Source organism: Pagrus major, chromosome 23 (assembly GCF_040436345.1).
Source record: "Pagrus major chromosome 23, Pma_NU_1.0".
Taxonomy (NCBI): Eukaryota; Metazoa; Chordata; class Actinopteri; order Spariformes; family Sparidae; genus Pagrus; species Pagrus major.
Window position 1 is genome coordinate 28518223 of NC_133237.1, and position 20976 is coordinate 28539198.

At 45.2% G+C, this 20976-nt stretch overlaps 2 protein-coding genes across 2 annotated transcripts; one reads left to right on the plus strand and one right to left on the minus strand.

Annotated features, from left to right (window-relative positions):
* Positions 1-1133: 1133 nt before the first annotated feature.
* On the plus strand, positions 1134-5095 carry LOC141020017 (uncharacterized). Its single transcript, XM_073495052.1, has 5 exons — positions 1134-1149; positions 2279-2442; positions 2534-2644; positions 2834-2965; positions 3173-5095. Exons 1-5 carry the CDS (start codon positions 1134-1136, stop codon positions 3368-3370), a joined length of 621 nt encoding a protein of 206 aa, XP_073351153.1. The 3' UTR covers positions 3371-5095.
* Positions 5096-6954: 1859 nt separating this feature from the next.
* On the minus strand, positions 6955-16836 carry LOC141020201 (sterile alpha motif domain-containing protein 14-like). Its single transcript, XM_073495269.1, has 10 exons — positions 16800-16836; positions 12943-13100; positions 12723-12839; positions 12144-12330; positions 11916-12015; positions 11753-11821; positions 11473-11629; positions 8554-8673; positions 8259-8414; positions 6955-7110 (listed from the first exon to the last, which is right to left on the minus strand). Exons 1-10 carry the CDS (start codon positions 16834-16836, stop codon positions 6955-6957), a joined length of 1257 nt encoding a protein of 418 aa, XP_073351370.1.
* Between the last annotated feature and the right edge of the window lie 4140 nt (positions 16837-20976).

The following is a 20976-nucleotide window of genomic DNA, read 5'->3' on the forward strand; positions in this document are numbered from 1 at the left end:
AATCACACACACACTCACACTCACACACACACACACACACACTCACACATACACACACACTCACACACACACACTCACACACACACACACACTCACACACACACGCACACTCACACACACACACACACTCACACACACACACACACTCACACACACACACTCACACACACACACACACTCACACACACACTCACACACACACACTCACACACACACACACACTCACACACACACGCACACTCACACACACACACACACACGCACGCACACACACTCACACACACTCACACACACACACACTCACACACACGCACGCACACAGTCACACACACAGTCACACACACGCACACACACACACACGCACACGCACGCAGCTTGCTGATGTTTACATACGATGTTTTTTACACAAAGAAATAATCTTCATGTATAATATTTGCCGAATTAACAAGCAGGCCTGAATAGTTCAGAATGTTGAAGACAGCGTTTCTCGAAGTTCACACAGTTTCTCCAAACGCAACAAGTCTTAAAATGTAGCGTTTTTTAAAGGGAGTCTGGTGATCATAAGATATCAAACTTCGCACTTTTACTTTTGATACTTGAGGTTTATTTTCTGATAATATGATCTGAAAACTTCCTCCACCGCTGCATGATAATAATAATAATAATAATAATAATAATAATAATAATAATAATAATAATAATATGATATGTTCATTATTGTTTCATCAGAGTTTTTCCACATTATGAGTATTATTTTATGAGTGTTTAATCCTGCACTGAAGAACTTCTCTTCATAATAAAACTGAACTCATCTCTGTCTCGCTCACCGATCACCTGGATGGACAGTCGTGATGAAGGTGCACGTCACGTGTTTTACCGGCAGCAGGTGAGACCTCTGCCGCTCTCGTCTCTCTCATTCGGTCGGTTGTGACGCAACAACTTTCTGGAGCTTCGTCACTTCGGGATTTATCGGTATGACTCCTCGGAGAGTGACGGTGCTGTCGGAAAAACCCCGCCGGACTGAGCGCAGATAAAAGCTCCAAACTGCTGCAAATGGAAGCTGAAGGAGAATTTACCGAGTTTACCGGCGGACAGACACCGAGACCGACCGACAGACCGCCGCCCTGACAGACATGAACCCCCTGATAGGTAAGAACCAACTTTACTATCATTTAAACTGATGGAGAGACAGGCGGCTTAAATCAGCAGAAACATGCATGGAGTTAGGTTGGGGAGTGGACACAGATGTGCTCTGACTGTTCCCAAACAAACTTGAACAGAATCAGACTCAAAAAATCGACTTTTTAGACAAATGTGAAGGTGAGCAGCTGCACCGCTGCTGTACCTGAGCTGACACACCTGGAGCTCCACATGGGGGGGGGGGGGGGGGGGGTATGTATGGAAGGTTGTTGGTGCCAAAACTGCTGAGTAAGACTACGTGAAGCTGTCACTAGAACAGGAAACTAGAAACTTCAGACTGAAACTAAAACTTTTTTAATGAACTGATTAGACAGTCAGCAGTAAAATAATTAGCAACTGGCTCAATCAGTCATGATGCTAGCAGCCTGACTCTGTCTGTGTTAGCATGTCTGTCCTCCGCTCGCCCGGACTGAGACATGTCAACACCTCTGTGATGTTCATGTTCCCCTCAGGATGAACTGTGATGACTCTGCTGATCCTCTGACTCCGTCTAGCGCCACCATCAGGTCCACATGTTCACGGTTTATGAGCAAACACCTGCAGAGCTGATGACATCACGTCAGCCTCGGCTTCACGCTGATGATTAGCTCTTGTTAGCATGCTAACACACTAAACTAAGACTTGTAAACAAACATCAGCTTGTGAACATTGTCATTGTGAGCACATTAGCATGCCGATGTTAGCATTTAGCTCGTCTCTTTAGTGACGTTGGGAATTGTGTCAAAAAGACATTTTCTGTATTCAGACAACAAAGTTGTGTTTGTATTTGTGTTGTAGTCTCACTTCATCCGTCACACTGAACATTACATTAATATCTGCATATTTATCTGAAAAGACGACTTAATTAACATTTAATACGTATTTCTGTAATAAACCAGTCTGCGGTTATAAATGTTAATGAGTCAGTAATAATCACAATAATCAATAATTAAGTTATAAGAGATAAGGTTGTTTATAAATTGATTTAAGTCCAATAATTAATATCTTGGAACTGATCAATAAAGTGTGAATGAATGGGGCGGGCGGTGTTTACCCTCCGTACACTGAACTGTTGATTAAAACCATGTTTCTCCTCCAGTCGTCGCCCTGCTGCACTACTTCCTGGTTGTGGTCCAATCAGCTCCCGTCAGCTCGTCCAACCTCCCGCCAGCGTTCACACAAGCGTCCAATCGAGCGAAGATGCTGGTGGAGAAAATCCTGAGAGACATCCCCACCGTGCACACCGCCACCATCAACACCGAGGTGAGCAAGACATCGATTGGCTGCTTCAGCTCGTCTCCTATTGGCTCTTCTTCTTCTTCATGTGTTATTAACCTCTTCCTGTTCTCCTCAGGGTTTGACCCTTGACCCCTCCACCCAGACAACCAACCTGCAGATGATGGTGACGTCACTGGGCATCCCCGCTGCACCCGTCCTCAAACCGCCATCCGAGCGCTTCACACTGGTGAGTCTGCAGTCTGGGGGTGTATGGGGGACTGAAGAGAAGGTTCTGGAGGGTTCTGGAGGTTCTCAGGGTCTTTGAAGAGGGTCACATGGTCTTGACAAGACAGTCAAGATATTTCCTGTGTATCTGAAACTCACCTGTGTTAAGATCACCTGTCAGTACTGATGAGCTGTGTGTCGCCCCCTGCAGGACATCTGTGTGAGTCGCATGTCGGCGGGCAGCCGGCTGTACCAGGGGCTGCTGGGAGTTTTGTCCAACAGTGTGAGTGGCCTGAGCGACCTGCAGGCGGACCTCAGAGACCTGCTGACACACCTCAACAAGGTAACACACACACCTGACGTGACATCATGACATCAGGGAACATTCTGGAGCTTCACAGAAAAACAGCCAAAGTATCTCAGACTTGTTTTAGAACCTCTGGCCCGGCTCGTCTGCTGGATCCAATCTCTTCTCTGCACTTCCTGTTCTCTGGTGCTTCACTCTGATTGGCTCCGTGCTAACAGCTGACCGTGTGTTTGTGTGTTTCAGATGAAGGAGGAGGCGCAGCTCGACACCGTTGTGGATCAGGACCACAGTCTAGACCTTGCCCGTCGTCTCCATGGTAACTATGAGGTCCAGGTGGCGGTCCACCTGACGCTGACGCAGCTTCGCTCTTTCTGTCACGACCTGATCCGCAGCCTGAGAGCCATCGCCACCTACAGGCGCCCGGCTGCAGCTGCACACTAGGCCCCACCCACCATGGGTCAACCCCACGCTGCGTTTGAGGACCTTAGGGAAACATCAGAGTCACTCAGATGGACGGAACTGAGGAGTCCTGCAGTGCCTCATGGGAGATACTTGATTGATCGTCCATCAGCGACGTGTTTTTTCCACGAGAGTCTCTGAGGAAACTCTTCACACTGACGGACCGGAACCATCTCCTACAGAACCGTCTAAATTACGATATTTAAATTGACATTTTCAGCAAACCAAGATGAGCAGCAGCCACACGAGACGTTCAGGTCAGACAGAGAAATGAATCCAGAGTTTAGAGAAACATTTGAGCGGCACACAGCTGCAGTCCAGTTCTGTGTCTGGACATTAGAAATGATGTGGACTGGACCGATCCTGATCAGTACATCTGCTGGGACAGAAACAAGCTGCACTGTGTGAAACATCTTCCTTCAGAGACAATCTTTGCTGCTGCTGTTTGCAGATTCATTTATTCACGGGGACATTTTATGAGACAGATTCAAAGGACCGCCTGAACCCTGGCATTTTATTTTGGCGGGGGATCTTCCTCAGTGTGCGATCACCAGCTCTCGTCTCCTCTGATTGGCCGATGTGCTGCAGAAGAGTGGCAGCAGGAATGTGGCTGAAGATGTGAGCTGCAGGTCTGAACGTGTCCGACTCCTCAAACCTGCTTCAAGCTCGCTGCTCTTTGTTTTCATCTGGAAGCTGCAGGAAACTTCAGACAGTCTGAAAACAACAGACGTCAGCAGAAATATCATCTGATATCCAATAATCCGTCAGTTAACTGATTAATCAATTCACAGAAAATTAATTGGCAGCAAATGTTCTTATAATCAAAAACAAGAAAACGCTTTGACTTTTAGACGCTTTTAGAGTTTGATGATCGTCAACTTAATCATTAGACTGATCAATAATGAAGTTAATCATTAGACACATCAATAATGAAGTTAATCATTACGTGCCGCTCTGATCAGAATTGATAATCAATCACTTCCTGCTGCTGCTGTTCCACATTAAAACGATCATGTGGATGCTTTTATTGTGAAGCAGCTACAGGAAATGCTGCTGGTCACGTCAACGTTTGTTTCTATAAATTTATTTATTTTTATTTTTATTTCTGTTTCAGTTTGTACGAACCTGCTGTTATTTATCATACTTTTATTTATTATTGATATTTATTGATTATTTATGTTGAAATATTTATCGTTTGTGTCTGAATGTTTTATTTTGGAGGAGGACTGAAGGGACAAGAGAGGGAGAAGGAGAGGGGGAGAGAGAGAGAGAGGGGGGAGAGAGAGAGGGGAGAGAGAGGAGGGAGAGAGAGAGAGGGAGAGAGAGAGGGGAGAGAGAGAGGGGAGAGAGAGAGGGAGAGAGAGAGAGAGAGAGAGGGAGAGAGAGAGGGGAGAGAGAGGAGGGAGAGAGAGAGAGAGAGGGGGAGAGTCACTGCAGGAAGTGAAAAGTTTCTCACATTGAGCAACAAGTGCAATGACATCACAGAAGTGATGATGACGTCACAGTAGTGATGATGATGTCACAGTAGTGATGATGTCACAGTGCAGTAAACCCTGTGGGTGAACTCATTAATTGTTTTATTCAGATTTTATAGGGTTGGGGTTACATTTTATAAATGTTTGTTTCGTCCTCGGAGACAAAAATGTTTCTGTTTTTTTATTGGCTTTTCTCTCAGCCAATCAGTTTAATAATAAATGATTTAACTGTCACTTTCTGTGTCGCTGTTGTGTTTGTTTACGTGTGTGTGTTGGGGTGCGTTCCATTCAGATATCCAGTATTTACACTTTATATAAAATAAATAAATAATTTTCTTTTGGGACTTCAAAGAACAACAAGTCATTTTTTATTTGAATTTATTTATTTTTTATTTTGAAAGAAAATGATGCCCAGTCAAAAAGTTTCTCACAGTTTTATTTATTGAAATGATCGTTTTAATGTGGAGGTCACAGAGTCAGTCAGGGGTCAGAGAGTCAGTCAGAGGTCACAGAGTCAGAGGTCAGTCAGGGGTCACAGAGTCAGAGGTCAGCCAGGGGTCAGAGGTCACAGAGTGAGTCAGAGGTCAGGGGTCAGAGGTCACAGTCAGTCAGGGGTCAGAGAGTCAGTCAGAGGTCACAGAGTCAGAGGTCAGGGGTCAGAGGTCACAGTGTGAGTCAGAGGTCAGGGGTCAGAGGTCACAGTCAGTCAGGGGTCAGAGAGTCAGTCAGAGGTCACAGAGTCAGTCAGGGGTCAGAGAGTCAGAGGTCAGTCAGGGGTCAGAGGTCACAGAGTGAGTCAGAGGTCAGTCAGAGGTCAGAGGTCACAGAGTGAGTCAGAGGTCAGTCAGAGGTCACAGAGTCAGAGGTCAGGGGTCAGAGGTCACAGAGTCAGTCAGGGGTCAGAGAGTCAGTCAGAGGTCAGAGGTCACAGAGTGAGTCAGAGGTCAGTCAGAGGTCAGAGGTCACAGAGTGAGTCAGAGGTCAGGGGTCAGTCAGTACAGTCGACGTCTGAAACAAACACATCAGACTTTAATGAGAATCTTCAAACAGTCGATGTTTCAGAATCTGAACTTCTTCTTTTTCTTTTCAGGCTCCTTCAGAACGTTCAGGCCCCGCCCCCGGGGGGCGTGGTCAGACCAGGAGTGTCCGTCAGAGGAGGCGGGGCTTAATGTTGAACCTTTAATCAGATGACATCACATCACAGAGATAAACTGACGCTGTGTTCAGGCGCTTCATGGACGCAGAGAAAAGCTGTCCATCCAGGCTTCTGTCCTGGATCACATGACTGACAGGGAGCCACCTGATTGGACGGACTGGTGAAGTTGACCATTATTCAGATATTTTCACCTGACCTCGTTTTTTAATGTGAAAAAGTTTTCTTTTAATAATGTTTAAATAAGAGAATTTCATTTTACAGAAAATAACAAAATGATTCAGATTCAAACACAAAATCAAAATAAAATAAAATAAAAATATTTCATTGCTTAAATAATTTTTTTGACGAGGTATCAAGTTGAATTTTGGCCTTTCTCTGCCTCCGTACTTCTCATCAACTCTGAAAGTCAGATTTTTTCTTTTTTCTTCTTTCTCCTGTGATGACTTTAACACCTGAACACACTGTTGAACGACAACAAAGAGCACCTGAACGCACCTTTAACAAGTCCCTGGCATGCAATGGATTGTGGGATAGCGAGCACCACAGGAGATGTGTCCTTTAAACTGCTGTGGTGGCCCTGAAGGACAAAACACATGCAGGTGCAAATTAAAAAAATAAGAGAAAATTAATTGAATTTGTTTTCATTGAGTTTTTATTCAGTGAAAAAAAAAGTTCTTAATATTTCTTTTGTTCAAATTGAACTCACACACAAGCATAAAGACACTCAAACAAACACAAGTGAACACAACACTGCTTGAATCTGCTGGATTTGTCCCTCAGGGCCACCGTACGTTCAGTTTCATAATTAAATTACTTTTCAACGAGCTGCTGCAGAAACCAGGCGGAGCTCCAGGGTTTGTCCATTTTCCCCCGTCCCTCCGTCCCCCAGTTGTCCTCTTCCCTCCCCCCTCTCTGTCTCCCCCTGGTGGCGGTGCTCAGTTCCTGCGTTGTTCTTGGTCTTTTCTTCTTTGTTTTTCTTTCTGTTTCTCCATCTTGTCCAAAGCTTTTCTCTCCTTCTCTGCTGCACTTTGGATTTCTTTGATGCGACGCTTCAGAGCGCTGCGATCAGACGAACTGAGCACGCCCAGACTCTGCAGAGGACAGAGGACAGGGGACAGGAGACAGAGGACAGAGGACAGGAGACAGAGGACAGGAGACAGAGGACAGAGGACAGGAGACAGAGGACAGGGAACAGGAGACAGGGAACAGGAGACAGAGGACAGAGGACAGGAGACAGAGGACAGGGAACGGGAGACAGAGGACAGGGAACAGGGAACAGGAGACAGGGGACAGGGAACAGGAGACAGAGGACAGGAGACAGAAGGCAGGGGACAGAGGACAGGAGACAGAGGACAGGGAACAGGGAACAGGAGACAGAGGGCAGGGGACAGGGGACAGGAGACAGGACAGGAGACAGGAGACAGAAGGCAGGGGACAGAGGACAGGAGACAGGACAGGAGACAGAGGACAGGAGACAGAGGACAGGGAACAGGAGACAGGGAACAGGAGACAGAGGACAGAGGACAGGAGACAGAGGACAGGGAACAGGAGACAGAAGGCAGGGGACAGAGGACAGGAGACAGAGGACAGGAGACAGAGGACAGGGAACAGGAGACAGAAGGCAGGGGACAGAGGACAGGAGACAGGGAACAGGAGACAGAGGACAGGAGACAGAGGACAGGGAACAGGAGACAGAAGGCAGGGGACAGAGGACAGGAGACAGAGGACAGGGAACAGGAGACAGAGGACAGGAGACAGAAGGCAGGGGACAGAGGACAGGAGACAGAGGACAGGGAACAGGAGACAGAGGGCAGGGGACAGGGGACAGGAGACAGGACAGGAGACAGGAGACAGAGGACAGGGAACAGGGAACAGGGAACAGGAGACAGAGGGCAGGGGACAGGGGACAGGAGACAGGACAGGAGACAGGAGACAGAGGACAGGGAACAGGGAACAGGAGACAGGGGACAGGAGACAGAGGACAGGAGACAGGGAACAGGAGACAGAGGACAGGGGACAGACAGACTTAATGTTTTTGTTAAATATTAAAGATGACTGAATAAAGCTTCCATCAGTTTTAGACTGATGGATTATTTCTGACTTCCTGTTCAGATTTTATCATTTGAAAAATGTCAAACTATCAAAGTTGAGACACAAATTTTAAGGAAACAAAACGTCTTTCTGATTCTGACTCTTTACTTTGTTCCTGGCAGGAGGAGGACGTCCTCCTCGTCCTCACCTTCAGCTTGTTGCCGTCCATCTGCAGCAGCTCCTGACCGTCCACGTCTCTCGCACTGAATTCTGGGATGTACTGCTCCATGTTGAGTCCTTGCAGCCACTCACAGACCTGCTGAGTCGTCCACGAGGACGCCGGACAGGACGGGTCGTCACAGGGCTGAGGAGGAGGAGCGGGAGGAGGAGGAGGAGGAAGAGGAAGAGGAAGAGGAAGAGGAAGAGGAGTCATCTGACTGAATGAAGCGCTATAGCGATGCTAAGCTAGAAGCTAACTGTGTGTGTGTGTGCATGTGTGTTACCTCGTCAGAGGACTGTGACAGGGTGTGGTATGGGTGGGAGGATCTGGAGGAGGAGTCGACAGGAGGAGAGGTGGAGGAGGAGGTGTGAGGAGGAGAGAACTCCTCACTGAGAGCCGACTCCTGACAGAGAGACATTCACAGTTAACTTTATTGTCCTGCAGTGTGAGACATCTGTCTGTCAGTGTGATCTCTTCTTCTTCTTCCTGTTTATGTCAGAGTCCTCACACACCACAGAAGAAGAACGTCTCATGAACTGTCCAGCAGAGGGCGCTGACAGAACGATCTGAACTAAGACAGGTCGAGTCACAGTAATGGATGCTGATGTTACAAACATACGGCGGCCATTTTCTATTTTCTTCTACTCACACAACACAGACACACACACATACAGACACACACACACACACTAAGCCATTAGAGCCATTAGGCGGCTCTCTGATGGATGTTTAAGGAGCTTCTTCCTCTGAGCTTTAATGGTGAGGAGAGAGAGAGTCATAAACACACACACACAGACACACACACACACACAAATTGTTCTTACGGGCTATAACAGCAGAATATTTATCACCCACCACAAAACAAACCACAGCTGTGTGATCATATGTGTGTGTGTGTGTCTGTGTGTGTGTGTGTGTGTGTGTGTGTGTGTGTGTGTCTGTGTGTGTGTGTGTGTGTGTGTGTGTGTGTGTGTGTGTGTGTGTGTGTATGTGGTGGTTAAGCTAAGAGCATGCAGGATGAGTAAATCAGAAAAATCAATGCAAAGAAACACACGCTGCAAACTGATACACTGGTCTCTGATTGGCTGCAATCAAATTTGTGTTTCTGTTCAATCTGTTCTCCTCTTGACAGGAACCTTTGTCAATAAGAGAGGAACCTTTGTCAATAAGAGAGGAACCTTTGTCAATAAGAGAGGAACCTTTGTCAATAAGAGAGGAACCTTTGTCAAGAAGAGAGGAACCTTTGTCAATAAGAGAGGAACCTTTGTCAATAAGAGAGGAACCTTTGTCAATAAGAGAGGAACCTTTGTCAAGAAGAGAGGAACCTTTGTCAATAAGAGAGGAACCTTTGTCAATAAGAGAGGAACCTTTGTAAACAAGAGAGGAACCTTTGTCAAGAAGAGAGGAATCTTTGTCAACAATAGAGTAACCTTTGTCAACAATAGAATAACCTTTGTCAAGAAGAGAGGAACCTTTGTAAACAAGAGAAGGACCTTTGTCAGCAATAGAGGAACCTTTGTCAAGAAGAGAGGAACCTTTGTCAAGAAGAGAGGAACCTTTGTCAACAATAGAGTAACCTTTGTAAACAAGAGAAGGACCTTTGTCAGCAATAGAGGAACCTTTGTCAAGAAGAGAGGAACCTTTGTCAACAATAGAGGAACATTTGTCAACAATAGAATAACCTTTGTCAAGAAGAGAGGAACCTTTGTAAACAAGAGAAGGACCTTTGTCAGCAATAGAGGAACCTTTGTCAAGAAGAGAGGAACCTTTGTCAACAATAGAGGAACCTTTGTAAAAAAAAAAGAGAGGAACCTTTGTCAACAAGAGAAGAATCTTTGTCAGCAATGGAGGAGCCTTTGTAAACAAGAGAAGAACCTTTGTCAGCAGTAGAGGAACCTTTGTAAAAAAAAAGAGAGGAACCTTTGTCAATAAGAGAGGAACATTTGTAAACAAGAGAGTAACCTTTGTAAACAAGAGAAGGACCTTTGTAAACAAGAGAGGAACCTCTGTCAAGAAGAGAGGAACCTTTGTCAGCAATAGAGGAACCTTTGTCAAGAAGAGAGGAACCTTTGTCAAGAAGAGAGGAACCTTTGTCAACAATAGAGTAACCTTTGTAAACAAGAGAAGGACCTTTGTCAGCAATAGAGGAACCTTTGTCAAGAAGAGAGGAACCTTTGTCAACAATAGAGGAACATTTGTCAACAATAGAATAACCTTTGTCAAGAAGAGAGGAACCTTTGTAAACAAGAGAAGGACCTTTGTCAGCAATAGAGGAACCTTTGTCAAGAAGAGAGGAACCTTTGTCAACAATAGAGGAACCTTTGTAAAAAAAAAAGAGAGGAACCTTTGTCAACAAGAGAAGAATCTTTGTCAGCAATGGAGGAGCCTTTGTAAACAAGAGAAGAACCTTTGTCAGCAGTAGAGGAACCTTTGTAAAAAAAAAGAGAGGAACCTTTGTCAATAAGAGAGGAACATTTGTAAACAAGAGAGTAACCTTTGTAAACAAGAGAAGGACCTTTGTAAACAAGAGAGAAACCTCTGTCAAGAAGAGAGGAACCTTTGTCAACAATAGAGTAACCTTTGTAAACAAGAGAAGGACCTTTGTCAGCAATAGAGGAACCTTTGTCAAGAAGAGAGGAACCTTTGTCAACAATAGAGGAACATTTGTCAACAATAGAATAACCTTTGTCAAGAAGAGAGGAACCTTTGTAAACAAGAGAAGGACCTTTGTCAGCAATAGAGGAACCTTTGTCAAGAAGAGAGGAACCTTTGTCAACAATAGAGGAACCTTTGTAAAAAAAAAAGAGAGGAACCTTTGTCAACAAGAGAAGAATCTTTGTCAGCAATGGAGGAGCCTTTGTAAACAAGAGAAGAACCTTTGTCAGCAGTAGAGGAACCTTTGTAAAAAAAAAAGAGAGGAACCTTTGTCAATAAGAGAGGAACCTTTGTCAATAAGAGAGGAACATTTGTAAACAAGAGAGGAACCTTTGTCAAGAAGAGAGGAACTTTTGTCAAGAAGAAAGGAACCTTTGTCAACAATAGAGGAACATTTGTAAACAAGAGAGGAACCTTTGTCAAGAAGAAAGGAACATTTGTCAGCAAGAGAGGAACCTTTGTCAATAGGAGAGGAACCTTTGTCAAGAAGAGAGGAACCAATATAACATGTAGGAAACATGTAGGAAGTGTTGAGTTTGTTCCGTACCTGCGAGTGGGACTTGCGGGGTCTCGGGGAACTCAGTGGGGTGTTTTTGGGGGAGCAGGGGGGGGTCCCGGAGGAGGAGAGCGACCCCCGTCCTTCAGTGAACCAGGAGAACGAGACGAAGGATCCTGAAGAGCGAGACGGACTCTCAGACGGCTCTCTGAGGACAAAATAAAGAACACATCTGTTTGTTTGTGACGATTTCCTTCATTTATTAATGTGTTTGTTGATTCTGTTAAATGTTGACGTGTCAGAAAGGAGGTTTGGTTTGTGACGGACCCACCTGCTGCCCACAGACAGCCGGTTGGACTTGTCTTTCCTCACCCTGATATATGAACGCCTGAGAGTCACGCTGACAGACGGAGACATGAACACGTCGTTACTGACTCAGTCTGAAAAACATTCTGCTGATGTCGACAATAACATACATTTAAACTGTCTCTCACCCGAGGTCCAGGAAGCGTCTCTTAGTTTTCTTATCGAAGACCACGGTCGGACTGCCGGGATCAGCCGGACTCGTCTCCCGACTCGAGTCAGAAACCAACACTGACACACACACACGTATATAAATCAATAATAAATTAATTTGAGGTATCTAACAGTGCTCACACAAACACAGAAGTGTGTTCTCAGGTGTGTTTCCAGGTGGTTGGACAGGTGTGTTCTCTGGGTACCTTCGCTGTCGGGCCTCCTGCTCCTCCTCATGTAGACACGTGAGCAGTCGGCGGAGGGGCAGGACCTGGAGGGCGAGCTGCTGGGTGTCACCAGGGCCTCCTGAGACGTGGCATTGGTCAGCTGATGGTACCGCCCCCGCGGGGGAGCAGCCAATGAGGCTCCTTCATCCTCTGGAGAGTGACGCACCTGAAGAACCAAAGACAAGTTAGTCTCGCATCACCACTTCCTAAATATCATTCTGGGATAGGAGAAAAGGCTTTGACTTGTTTGTATTTCTTTAAACGAATCACAGAATTTGTTTTGCACGTGGTGAGTCCTGCCACTTAAATGGCTAAATCCCTGCAGAAGAAAAGATAAGAGCTGCTAGCTTGTTTCTGTTTGTACCGTTAGCGAGCAGGCTAGTGTTAACTCGCCATTCTCAGTGTGTACCTTGCAGCTTGGAGGTTGTTGTTGTTGTAGTGACGTACGTACAGAGAAGCAGCGTTCATTTTGGTTGTTTGTATCTCAGTGTTGGGGTTAGCATTAGCATTAGCATAAATAACCACCACATTGTTGTCTGGAGATCTGATTGGTCTCACCAGTGATGCGTCGAAGGAGAAGCCGGGGCTTCGAGCAGACAACAGCGAATCAGGAGACGGGGAGGAGCCTCGCATGGCCAGGTGTAGAGGTGAGCGAGCCGAGTGTAATGGACTGTCCTGCTAACACACACACACACACACATACACATCTCAACTTTAATCATCACATCATTCTTCCTCCCGTCAACATGTCTGTCACCTCCATCAGACCGGAGCGTACCTTCCTCTCCAGGCTGTCGTCGCCCTCCGTCGAGCTCACGCTGTCACGGTAACGGGACCTGGAGGGGCGGTGCCTGCGAGCTTTGACGGACAGCTGGGCGCGGCCCTTCTGGATGCTGTTATCCAGCAGCTCGGTCTCTGGGATCGCCTCGTTCAGGTCTGAAACACACACACAGGTAAACTAACTCACCTCACCCTGACCGCACCACGACCCCGTTCATTTTAATTCATTCATAATAAACTTTAAATAATTTATTTGAACTGCAGAAGTTAAAACACATCCAGTCACATGATGTCAGAGCAGTGACTGTTGTTCAGCCGCTGCAGCTTCAGTTCTGATGACTTCAAACATAATGACTTCATCTTCATCCTCGTCATCCTCCCACTGAACCCACCAGAGCCCCATCAAATATTCAACATGCTGACCAGCACACACACACACACACACACACACACACACACACACACACACACACACACACGTTAACGGTGGCTCACGTCGCTGTAAACGGAGCTTTAGTTGTTTTCAGCGTTTCAGTCTGGAGATTTTTGCAGACACATCAGTGTGTTCTGATGTTCGTTCGGTGACTGAATGGAAGTTTTATTGATCATATTGATAAAGACTCAAACAGAAACAGCTGCTGATGTTTTGTTGAGCAGATTCAGTGACGAGCTGTCGTGTTTCTGCCTCATTCACTGTATTTTCTGTAACTAAGCAAACAACCTGCTTCCTGTTCACAACGACACACACAGCCGGTGTACCTGAGCGGTCAGGTGATGTGTGTTTGCAGGTGTGTTGTACGGACTGTTTCCAAAAACATTTGTGTGCATGTGGACGAGTCTCTCCTGAACTCTGACAGTCTGAGTAGAGACCGACACCATACAAACGTCCGCAGGTCGACTGTTTAAAGACTCATAGAAAACAAGAACCGCTCCACAAATGTCCAGACTTGGTGGATTTTAACAAATGAAGTCAGAAAATAACCCTGAAAGAATCCAGAAGTTAAGAATCATCCATTATGACCTGAGTTTAAAAACAAATGTTGATAATATAAAAGAGATTTAATCCTTCACCAACAGACGAGCACATGAGAGCAGCTCATGATCCCTGACAGGCTTCAGGAAGTGAAACCAACAGTCAGCGACTCAGTTCAACTCAGTAACGTAGTGAAGCAGCGGCGAGTTTATATCTGATCTGAAGATGTCGATACACAACAATCAAACACGTGTGATGAAGGACACGTTGTTCTGGCCGTCAGTGAAGACGTTCTGTGCAGCACAGATATCTAATTAAGTTAGCATGCTAACCAGCTAGCCCCAGGCCTGAAAAGCTCAGCTAAAAGCTAAAAAGGTCACAGCAGTCATGTATGAGTAGAATATAGTTAGCAGCAGTTAGCAGTTAACTCTGGTGATACACTGCCCCCTGTCTGTTTGTGTATAAATTCATTCCGACATATTAAAGGACACCGGCTGACTTCATAGAAGAAGCACATCACCGTAGTAACCACTAGCTGCTGCCAACTGTAGCTGCTGTTAGCTAATTAGCTCAGCTAGCCATGCAGCTAGCGGTCTGGACTGGGGAGCTCGGGGACCAGGGTTAGTGTTTACTCCGCTGGGACGGGCCGGAGCTAGCTGTGTAGCATGCTAACTTAACAATATACAGACTTGTTAATGTCAAACTGTTGTTGATAATTTAAGATGTTGAGTTTAACTTAACAATAAAACAACAACATCAAACTGTGTGATCATAACTGAGGCTGCAGGAAATCCTGCCATTTATAATATACAGTATTTTATATCATATTATTTTATCAGTCATTTCTTACTTTGTTTCCTTTTTTTCCAAAATGTTTATGTTTCAAGTCGTTTTACAGTCAAATTCTTTTTTTAATTAGTTTCTATTTTTGGTCATATTAACTTTTAAATCCATCAAACATTAAAACAGAAATTGTTTTTCCCATAATCAAAGTAAAAACATGAAGTAGGATTACCTCTGTGAGTTTTACTGCATTTCTTTAATTGACGTTTTATTCAGGCGTCTTTTTAAGAGAATATTAATTGTACCTAAAAATATATGAAGACACTTTTTAAAGTGTTTGTTCTCCCTGAGTTCTGACTGCAGGTGTTTCAGGACTCAGCTCATAAATAAAGACGACTTCATCAGGAGGAGATGATGACTGAGCCTGACTTCATATCATCAGGAGGAGATGATGACTGAGCCTGACTTTATATCATCAGGAGGAGATGATGGCTGAGCCTGACTTTATATCATCAGGAGGAGATGATGACTGAGCCTGACTTTATATCATCAGGAGGAGATGATGGCTGAGCCTGACTTTATATCATCAGGAGGAGATGATGGCTGAGCCTGACTTTATATCATCAGGAGGAGATGATGGCTGAGCCTGACTTTATATCATCAGGAGGAGATGATGACTGAGCCTGACTTTATATCATCAGGAGGAGATGATGGCTGAGCCTGACTTTATATCATCAGGAGGAGATGATGGCTGAGCCTGACTTTATATCATCAGGAGGAGATGATGACTGAGCCTGACTTTATATCATCAGGAGGAGATGATGGCTGAGCCTGACTTTATATCATCAGGAGGAGATGATGACTGAGCCTGACTTTATATCATCAGGAGGAGATGATGACTGAGCCTGACTTTATATCATCAGGAGGAGATGATGGCTGAGCCTGACTTTATATCATCAGGAGGAGATGATGGCTGAGCCTGACTTTATATCATCAGGAGGAGATGATGGCTGAGCCTGACTTTATATCATCAGGAGGAGATGATGGCTGAGCCTGACTTTATATCATCAGGAGGAGATGATGAGTTTACTGTTTGAGTGAACTGCTCCTTTAAACTACTATAAAAATAGTTGTTATTTTCAGTCCACTGATGGTTTCAGCTGTTCTTGTACAAACTGTTTAATTTATAGGAAAACTCTTTGTGTTGTCAGTAATATTTGTTATAATTCCTGAATTGGAGGACATTTGGGCTTCGGAATTTTCAAAAAATTAACTTTCTATTTGACAATTTTCTGTTACATATCCATCAATAATAGGTATTAAACTATAAAAGGCTTTATTGGCTCATCTCAGGCATAAAAGCATTTTTTTTATATTACATGTTTCATTTGATATTTGCTAAATCTGGCACAACCCTGTTACCAACAGGGTTGCAAATACATGCTAATTTTAGCTTTTTCTCACAAATCTATGCTAGCTGTTTAGCTAGCTGTTAGCATTTACCAAGATGACAAACTTACATAAGTAAACAAGTAAAGATTTTTTTTTAGGTATTTATATTATTCTGGAAATATGCATAACAGGGTTGCGTGAGGTAGAGTGAGACATTCAAGCAAGGCTGACAATGTTATGAAAATATGAAAAATATAAGAGGACATACCTTTGCTCTGCCCGTGCTGTTGGGAAACTGTTTGATGACCCTTTTCTGCTTCTTTTATCTTGCTAAAAAGTTTAAGGTAACAGGGTTGCATGCAAGTTGTGGGACACGGGTTTCTTTCATAATAATACTTATTTAAAACATTATGTTTTATTAAAAAGATGTTTCCCCATCTACAAGAGACATCTATGAACAAAACAATACAAAAGCAAGTAGATTTAAATGTCATTTTGACAGTTTTTATTGGAGTTCAATTTGGTCACCAAGGGTGTGGGACAAGAGAAAAGTAGCACTCCCGACTTATTTGGTATTTTAAAATATTTTATATTATATTATATTTATAATATCATAAAGTGTGTGCGTGCGTGTGTGTGTGTGTGTGTGTGTGTGTGTGTGTGTGTGTGCGTGCGTGCGTGTGCGTGTGTGTGTGCGTGAGACTCACCGAACACATTGTCTGTATCGTCCAGTCCGGCAGACATGACTCAGCAGGTTCTGTTCAGAGAGACAGAATGAATTTAAAGGAGCAGTTCAACATCTGGTGTTTGTGTCCGGTACAGATCAGAACGGATCGACCGTGACGGGATCCTTCAAGAACCCTACAGAACCTCCTTCCACAAAATAATGATTGTTATTATAATTTCAGGATTTCAACATGAAACTCAACAAGGACGTCTGGTCTGTGATCTGCTTCATTCTGATGAAAGATGTCAACATCACACAGAAACACAGAACCGGATTAATGACACGTCAGGATTCATCCGCCGCTGAAAATAGTCCCCAGAACTCTCCCTCTCCTCCTGAAGGTGAGCAGCTGCCTGACAGACGACTCAGGGATGAATCAAGTAACTGAAAGTCGAACTCGAGTAAAAGTGTCTGATGTTAAATGTAGTGAAGCATCAAAAGTATCACAAACAGTAACTAATCCATATATATAAAGTATATATACTTCATATATATAAAGTATATATACTTCATATATATAAAGTATATATACTTCATATATATATAAAGTATATATACTTCATATATATAAAGTATATATACTTTATATATATGAAGTATATATACTTCATATATATAAAGTATATATACTTCATATATATATAAAGTATATATACTTCATATATATATAAAGTATATATATGAAGTATACTTTGTGTCTTCTCGTGTCATGTCGTGTCTTCTCGTGTCATGTCATGTCTTCTCGTGTCATGTCGTGTCTTCTCGTGTCCTGTCGTGTCTTCTCGTGTCATGTCGTGTCTTCTCGTGTCATGTCATGTCTTCTCGTGTCATGTCATGTCTTCTCGTGTCATGTCGTGTCTTCTCGTGTCATGTCATGTCTTCTCGTGTCATGTTGTGCCTTCTCGTGTCATGTCATGTCTTCTCGTGTCCTGTCGTGTCTTCTCGTGTCATGTCGTGTCTTCTCGTGTCATGTCGTGTCTTCTCGTGTCATGTCATGTCTTCTCGTGTCATGTTGTGCCTTCTCGTGTCATGTCATGTCTTCTCGTGTCCTGTCGTGTCTTCTCGTGTCATGTCGTGTCTTCTCGTGTCATGTCGTGTCTTCTCGTGTCATGTCATGTCTTCTCGTGTCATGTCATGTCTTCTCGTGTCATGTCGTGTCTTCTCGTGTCATGTCGTGTCTTCTCGTGTCATGTCATGTCTTCTCGTGTCATGTTGTGCCTTCTCGTGTCATGTCATGTCTTCTCGTGTCCTGTCGTGTCTTCTCGTGTCATGTCGTGTCTTCTCGTGTCATGTCGTGTCTTCTCGTGTCATGTCATGTCTTCTCGTGTCATGTCGTGTCTTCTCGTGTCCTGTCGTGTCTTCTCGTGTCATGTCGTGTCTTCTCGTGTCATGTCATGTCTTCTCGTGTCATGTCGTGTCTTCTCGTGTCATGTCATGTCTTCTCGTGTCATGTCGTGTCTTCTCGTGTCATGTCGTGTCTTCTCGTGTCATGTCGTGCCTTCTCATGTGGTGTGTTCTTGTGTCTTCTTGTGTCATGTCGTGTCTTCTCGTGTCATGTCGTGTCTTCTCGTGTCATGTCGTGTCTTCTCGTGTCCTGTCGTGTCTTCTCGTGTCATGTCGTGTCACGTCGTGTCTTCTCGTTTCCTGTCGTGTCTTCTTGTGTCATGTCGTGTCTTCTTGTGTCCTGTCGTGTCTTCTCGTGTCATGTCGTGTCACGTCGTGTCTTCTCGTTTCCTGTCGTGTCTTCTCGTGTCATGTTGTGTCTTCTTGTGTCATGTCGTGTCTTCTTATGTCATGTTGTGCCTTCTCGTGTCCTGTCGTGTCTTCTCGTGTCATGTCATGTCTTCTCGTGCCTTCTCATATCCTGTCGTGTCTTCTCGTGTCTTCTCGTGTCCTGTCGTGTCTTCTCATGTCATGTTGTGCCTTCTCGTGTCATGTCGTGTCTTCTCGTGTCATGTCGTGTCTTCTCGTGTCATGTCGTGTCTTCTCGTGTCATGTCGTGTCTTCTCGTGTCCTGTCGTGTCTTCTCGTGTCATGTCGTGTCTTCTCGTGTCATGTCGTGCCTTCTCGTGTCATGTCGTGTCTTCTCGTGTCATGTTGTGCCTTCTCGTGTCATGTCGTGTCTTCTCGTGTCATGTTGTGCCTTCTCGTGTCATGTCGTGTCTTCTCGTGTCATGTCGTGTCTTCTCGTGTCATGTTGTGTCTTCTCGTGTCATGTCATGTCTTCTTATGTCATGTTGTGCCTTCTCGTGTCATGTCGTGTCTTCTCGTGTCCTGTCGTGTCTTCTCGTGTCATGTCGTGTCTTCTCGTGTCATGTCGTGTCTTCTCGTGTCATGTCGTGTCTTCTCGTGTCATGTCATGTCTTCTTATGTCATGTTGTGCCTTCTCGTGTCATGTCGTGTCTTCTCGTGTCATGTCATGTCTTCTCGTGCCTTCTCATATCCTGTCGTGTCTTCTCGTGTCTTCTCGTGTCCTGTCGTGTCTTCTCGTGTCATGTCATGTCATGTTGTGTGTTCTTGTGTCATGTCGTGTGTTCTTGTGTCTTCTCGTGTCCTGTCATGTCTTCTTGTGTCATGTCGTGTCATGTTGTGTGTTCTTGTGTCATGTCGTGTCTTCTTGTGTCTTCTCGTGTCCTGTCGTGTCATGTTGTGTGTTCTTGTGTCATGTCGTGTCTTCTCGTTTCCTGTCGTGTCTTCTTGTGTCATGTCGTGCCTTCTCGTGTCCTGTCGTGTCTTCTCGTGTCCTGTCGTGTCTTCTTGTGTCATGTCGTGTCACGTCGTGTCTTCTCGTGTCATGTCGTGTCTTCTTGTGTCCTGTCGTGTCTTCTCGTGTCATGTTGTGTCTTCTCGTGTCCTGTCGTGTCTTCTCGTGTCATGTCGTGTCTTTTCGTGTCATGTCGTGTCATGTTGTGTGTTCTTGTGTCATGTGTGTTCTTGTGTCATGTCGTGTCTTCTCGTGTCTTCTCGTGTCTTCTCGTGTCCTGTCGTGTCATGTTGTGTGTTCTTGTGTCATGTGTGTTCTTGTGTCATGTCGTGTCATGTCGTGTCACGTCGAGTCTTCTCGTGTCCTGTCGTGTCTTCTCGTGTCCTGTCGTGTCTTTGGGCAGAGCTGGACCTTGTGGGCGGGGCCAGCAGGAGAAACACTGCTGCACGTACTCAGTGGTCCTGAGAACCAGGAAGTAAATGTGGATGTGAGGAACAGTTCTGCTGTACGTTGGCCATGTTTGGCTGCAGTGTCCAGTTCTGTGTCTCTGACACGTCTCTGGCTCATTAAGACACTTTCTAACAGACAGACAAAAACCAGCTTTCTTCCTGGAGACCATCCACGGGCACAATGCAAACAGGAAGTGCTAACAGCTGCTTCAGCAGACTTCTGCTGGAGACTGTGTGACTGAATATGAACAAATATACAAGTTGGTTCCCACAGTTAACTGTCTCCATGGCAACATTACACTTCCTGGTTACGTCACCCGAAACATCATGTGAGATGTTGCACCAACACTTAGATCTTCTTCCACAAACATGAGCAGAGAAACAAAGAGCAACGTGTGAATGAGGTCCATTCAGAGAGAGCGAGGTAGAGCGAGGTGGACAGAGAACAGGAGAGAGAGAGAGAGAGAGAGAGGTGGACAGGGACCAGGAGAGAAAGAGAGGTAGAGAGAGGTGGACAGGGAACAGGAGAGAGAGAGAGGTAGAGAGAGGTGGACAGGGAACAGGAGAGAGAGAGAGCGAGAGAGAGAGGTGGACAGGGAACAGGAGAGAGAGAGAGCGAGAGAGAGAGGTAGAGCGAGGTGGACAGGGAACAGGAGAGAGAGAGAGAGAGAGGTAGAGCGAGGTGGACAGGGACCAGGAGAGAGAGAGAGAGAGAGGTAGAGCGAGGTGGACAGGGAACAGGAGAGAGAGAGAGAGAGAGAGAGGTAGAGCGAGGTGGACAGAGAACAGGAGAGAGAGAGAGAGAGAGAGAGGTAGAGCGAGGTGGACAGAGAACAGGAGAGAGAGAGAGAGAGAGAGAGAGGTAGAGCGAGGTGGACAGGGACCAGCAGAGAGAGAGAGAGAGAGGTAGAGAGAGAGGGAGGTAGAGAGAGAGAGAGGTAGAGCGAGGTGGACAGGGAACAGGAGAGAGAGGGAGGTAGAGCGAGGTGGACAGAGAACAGGAG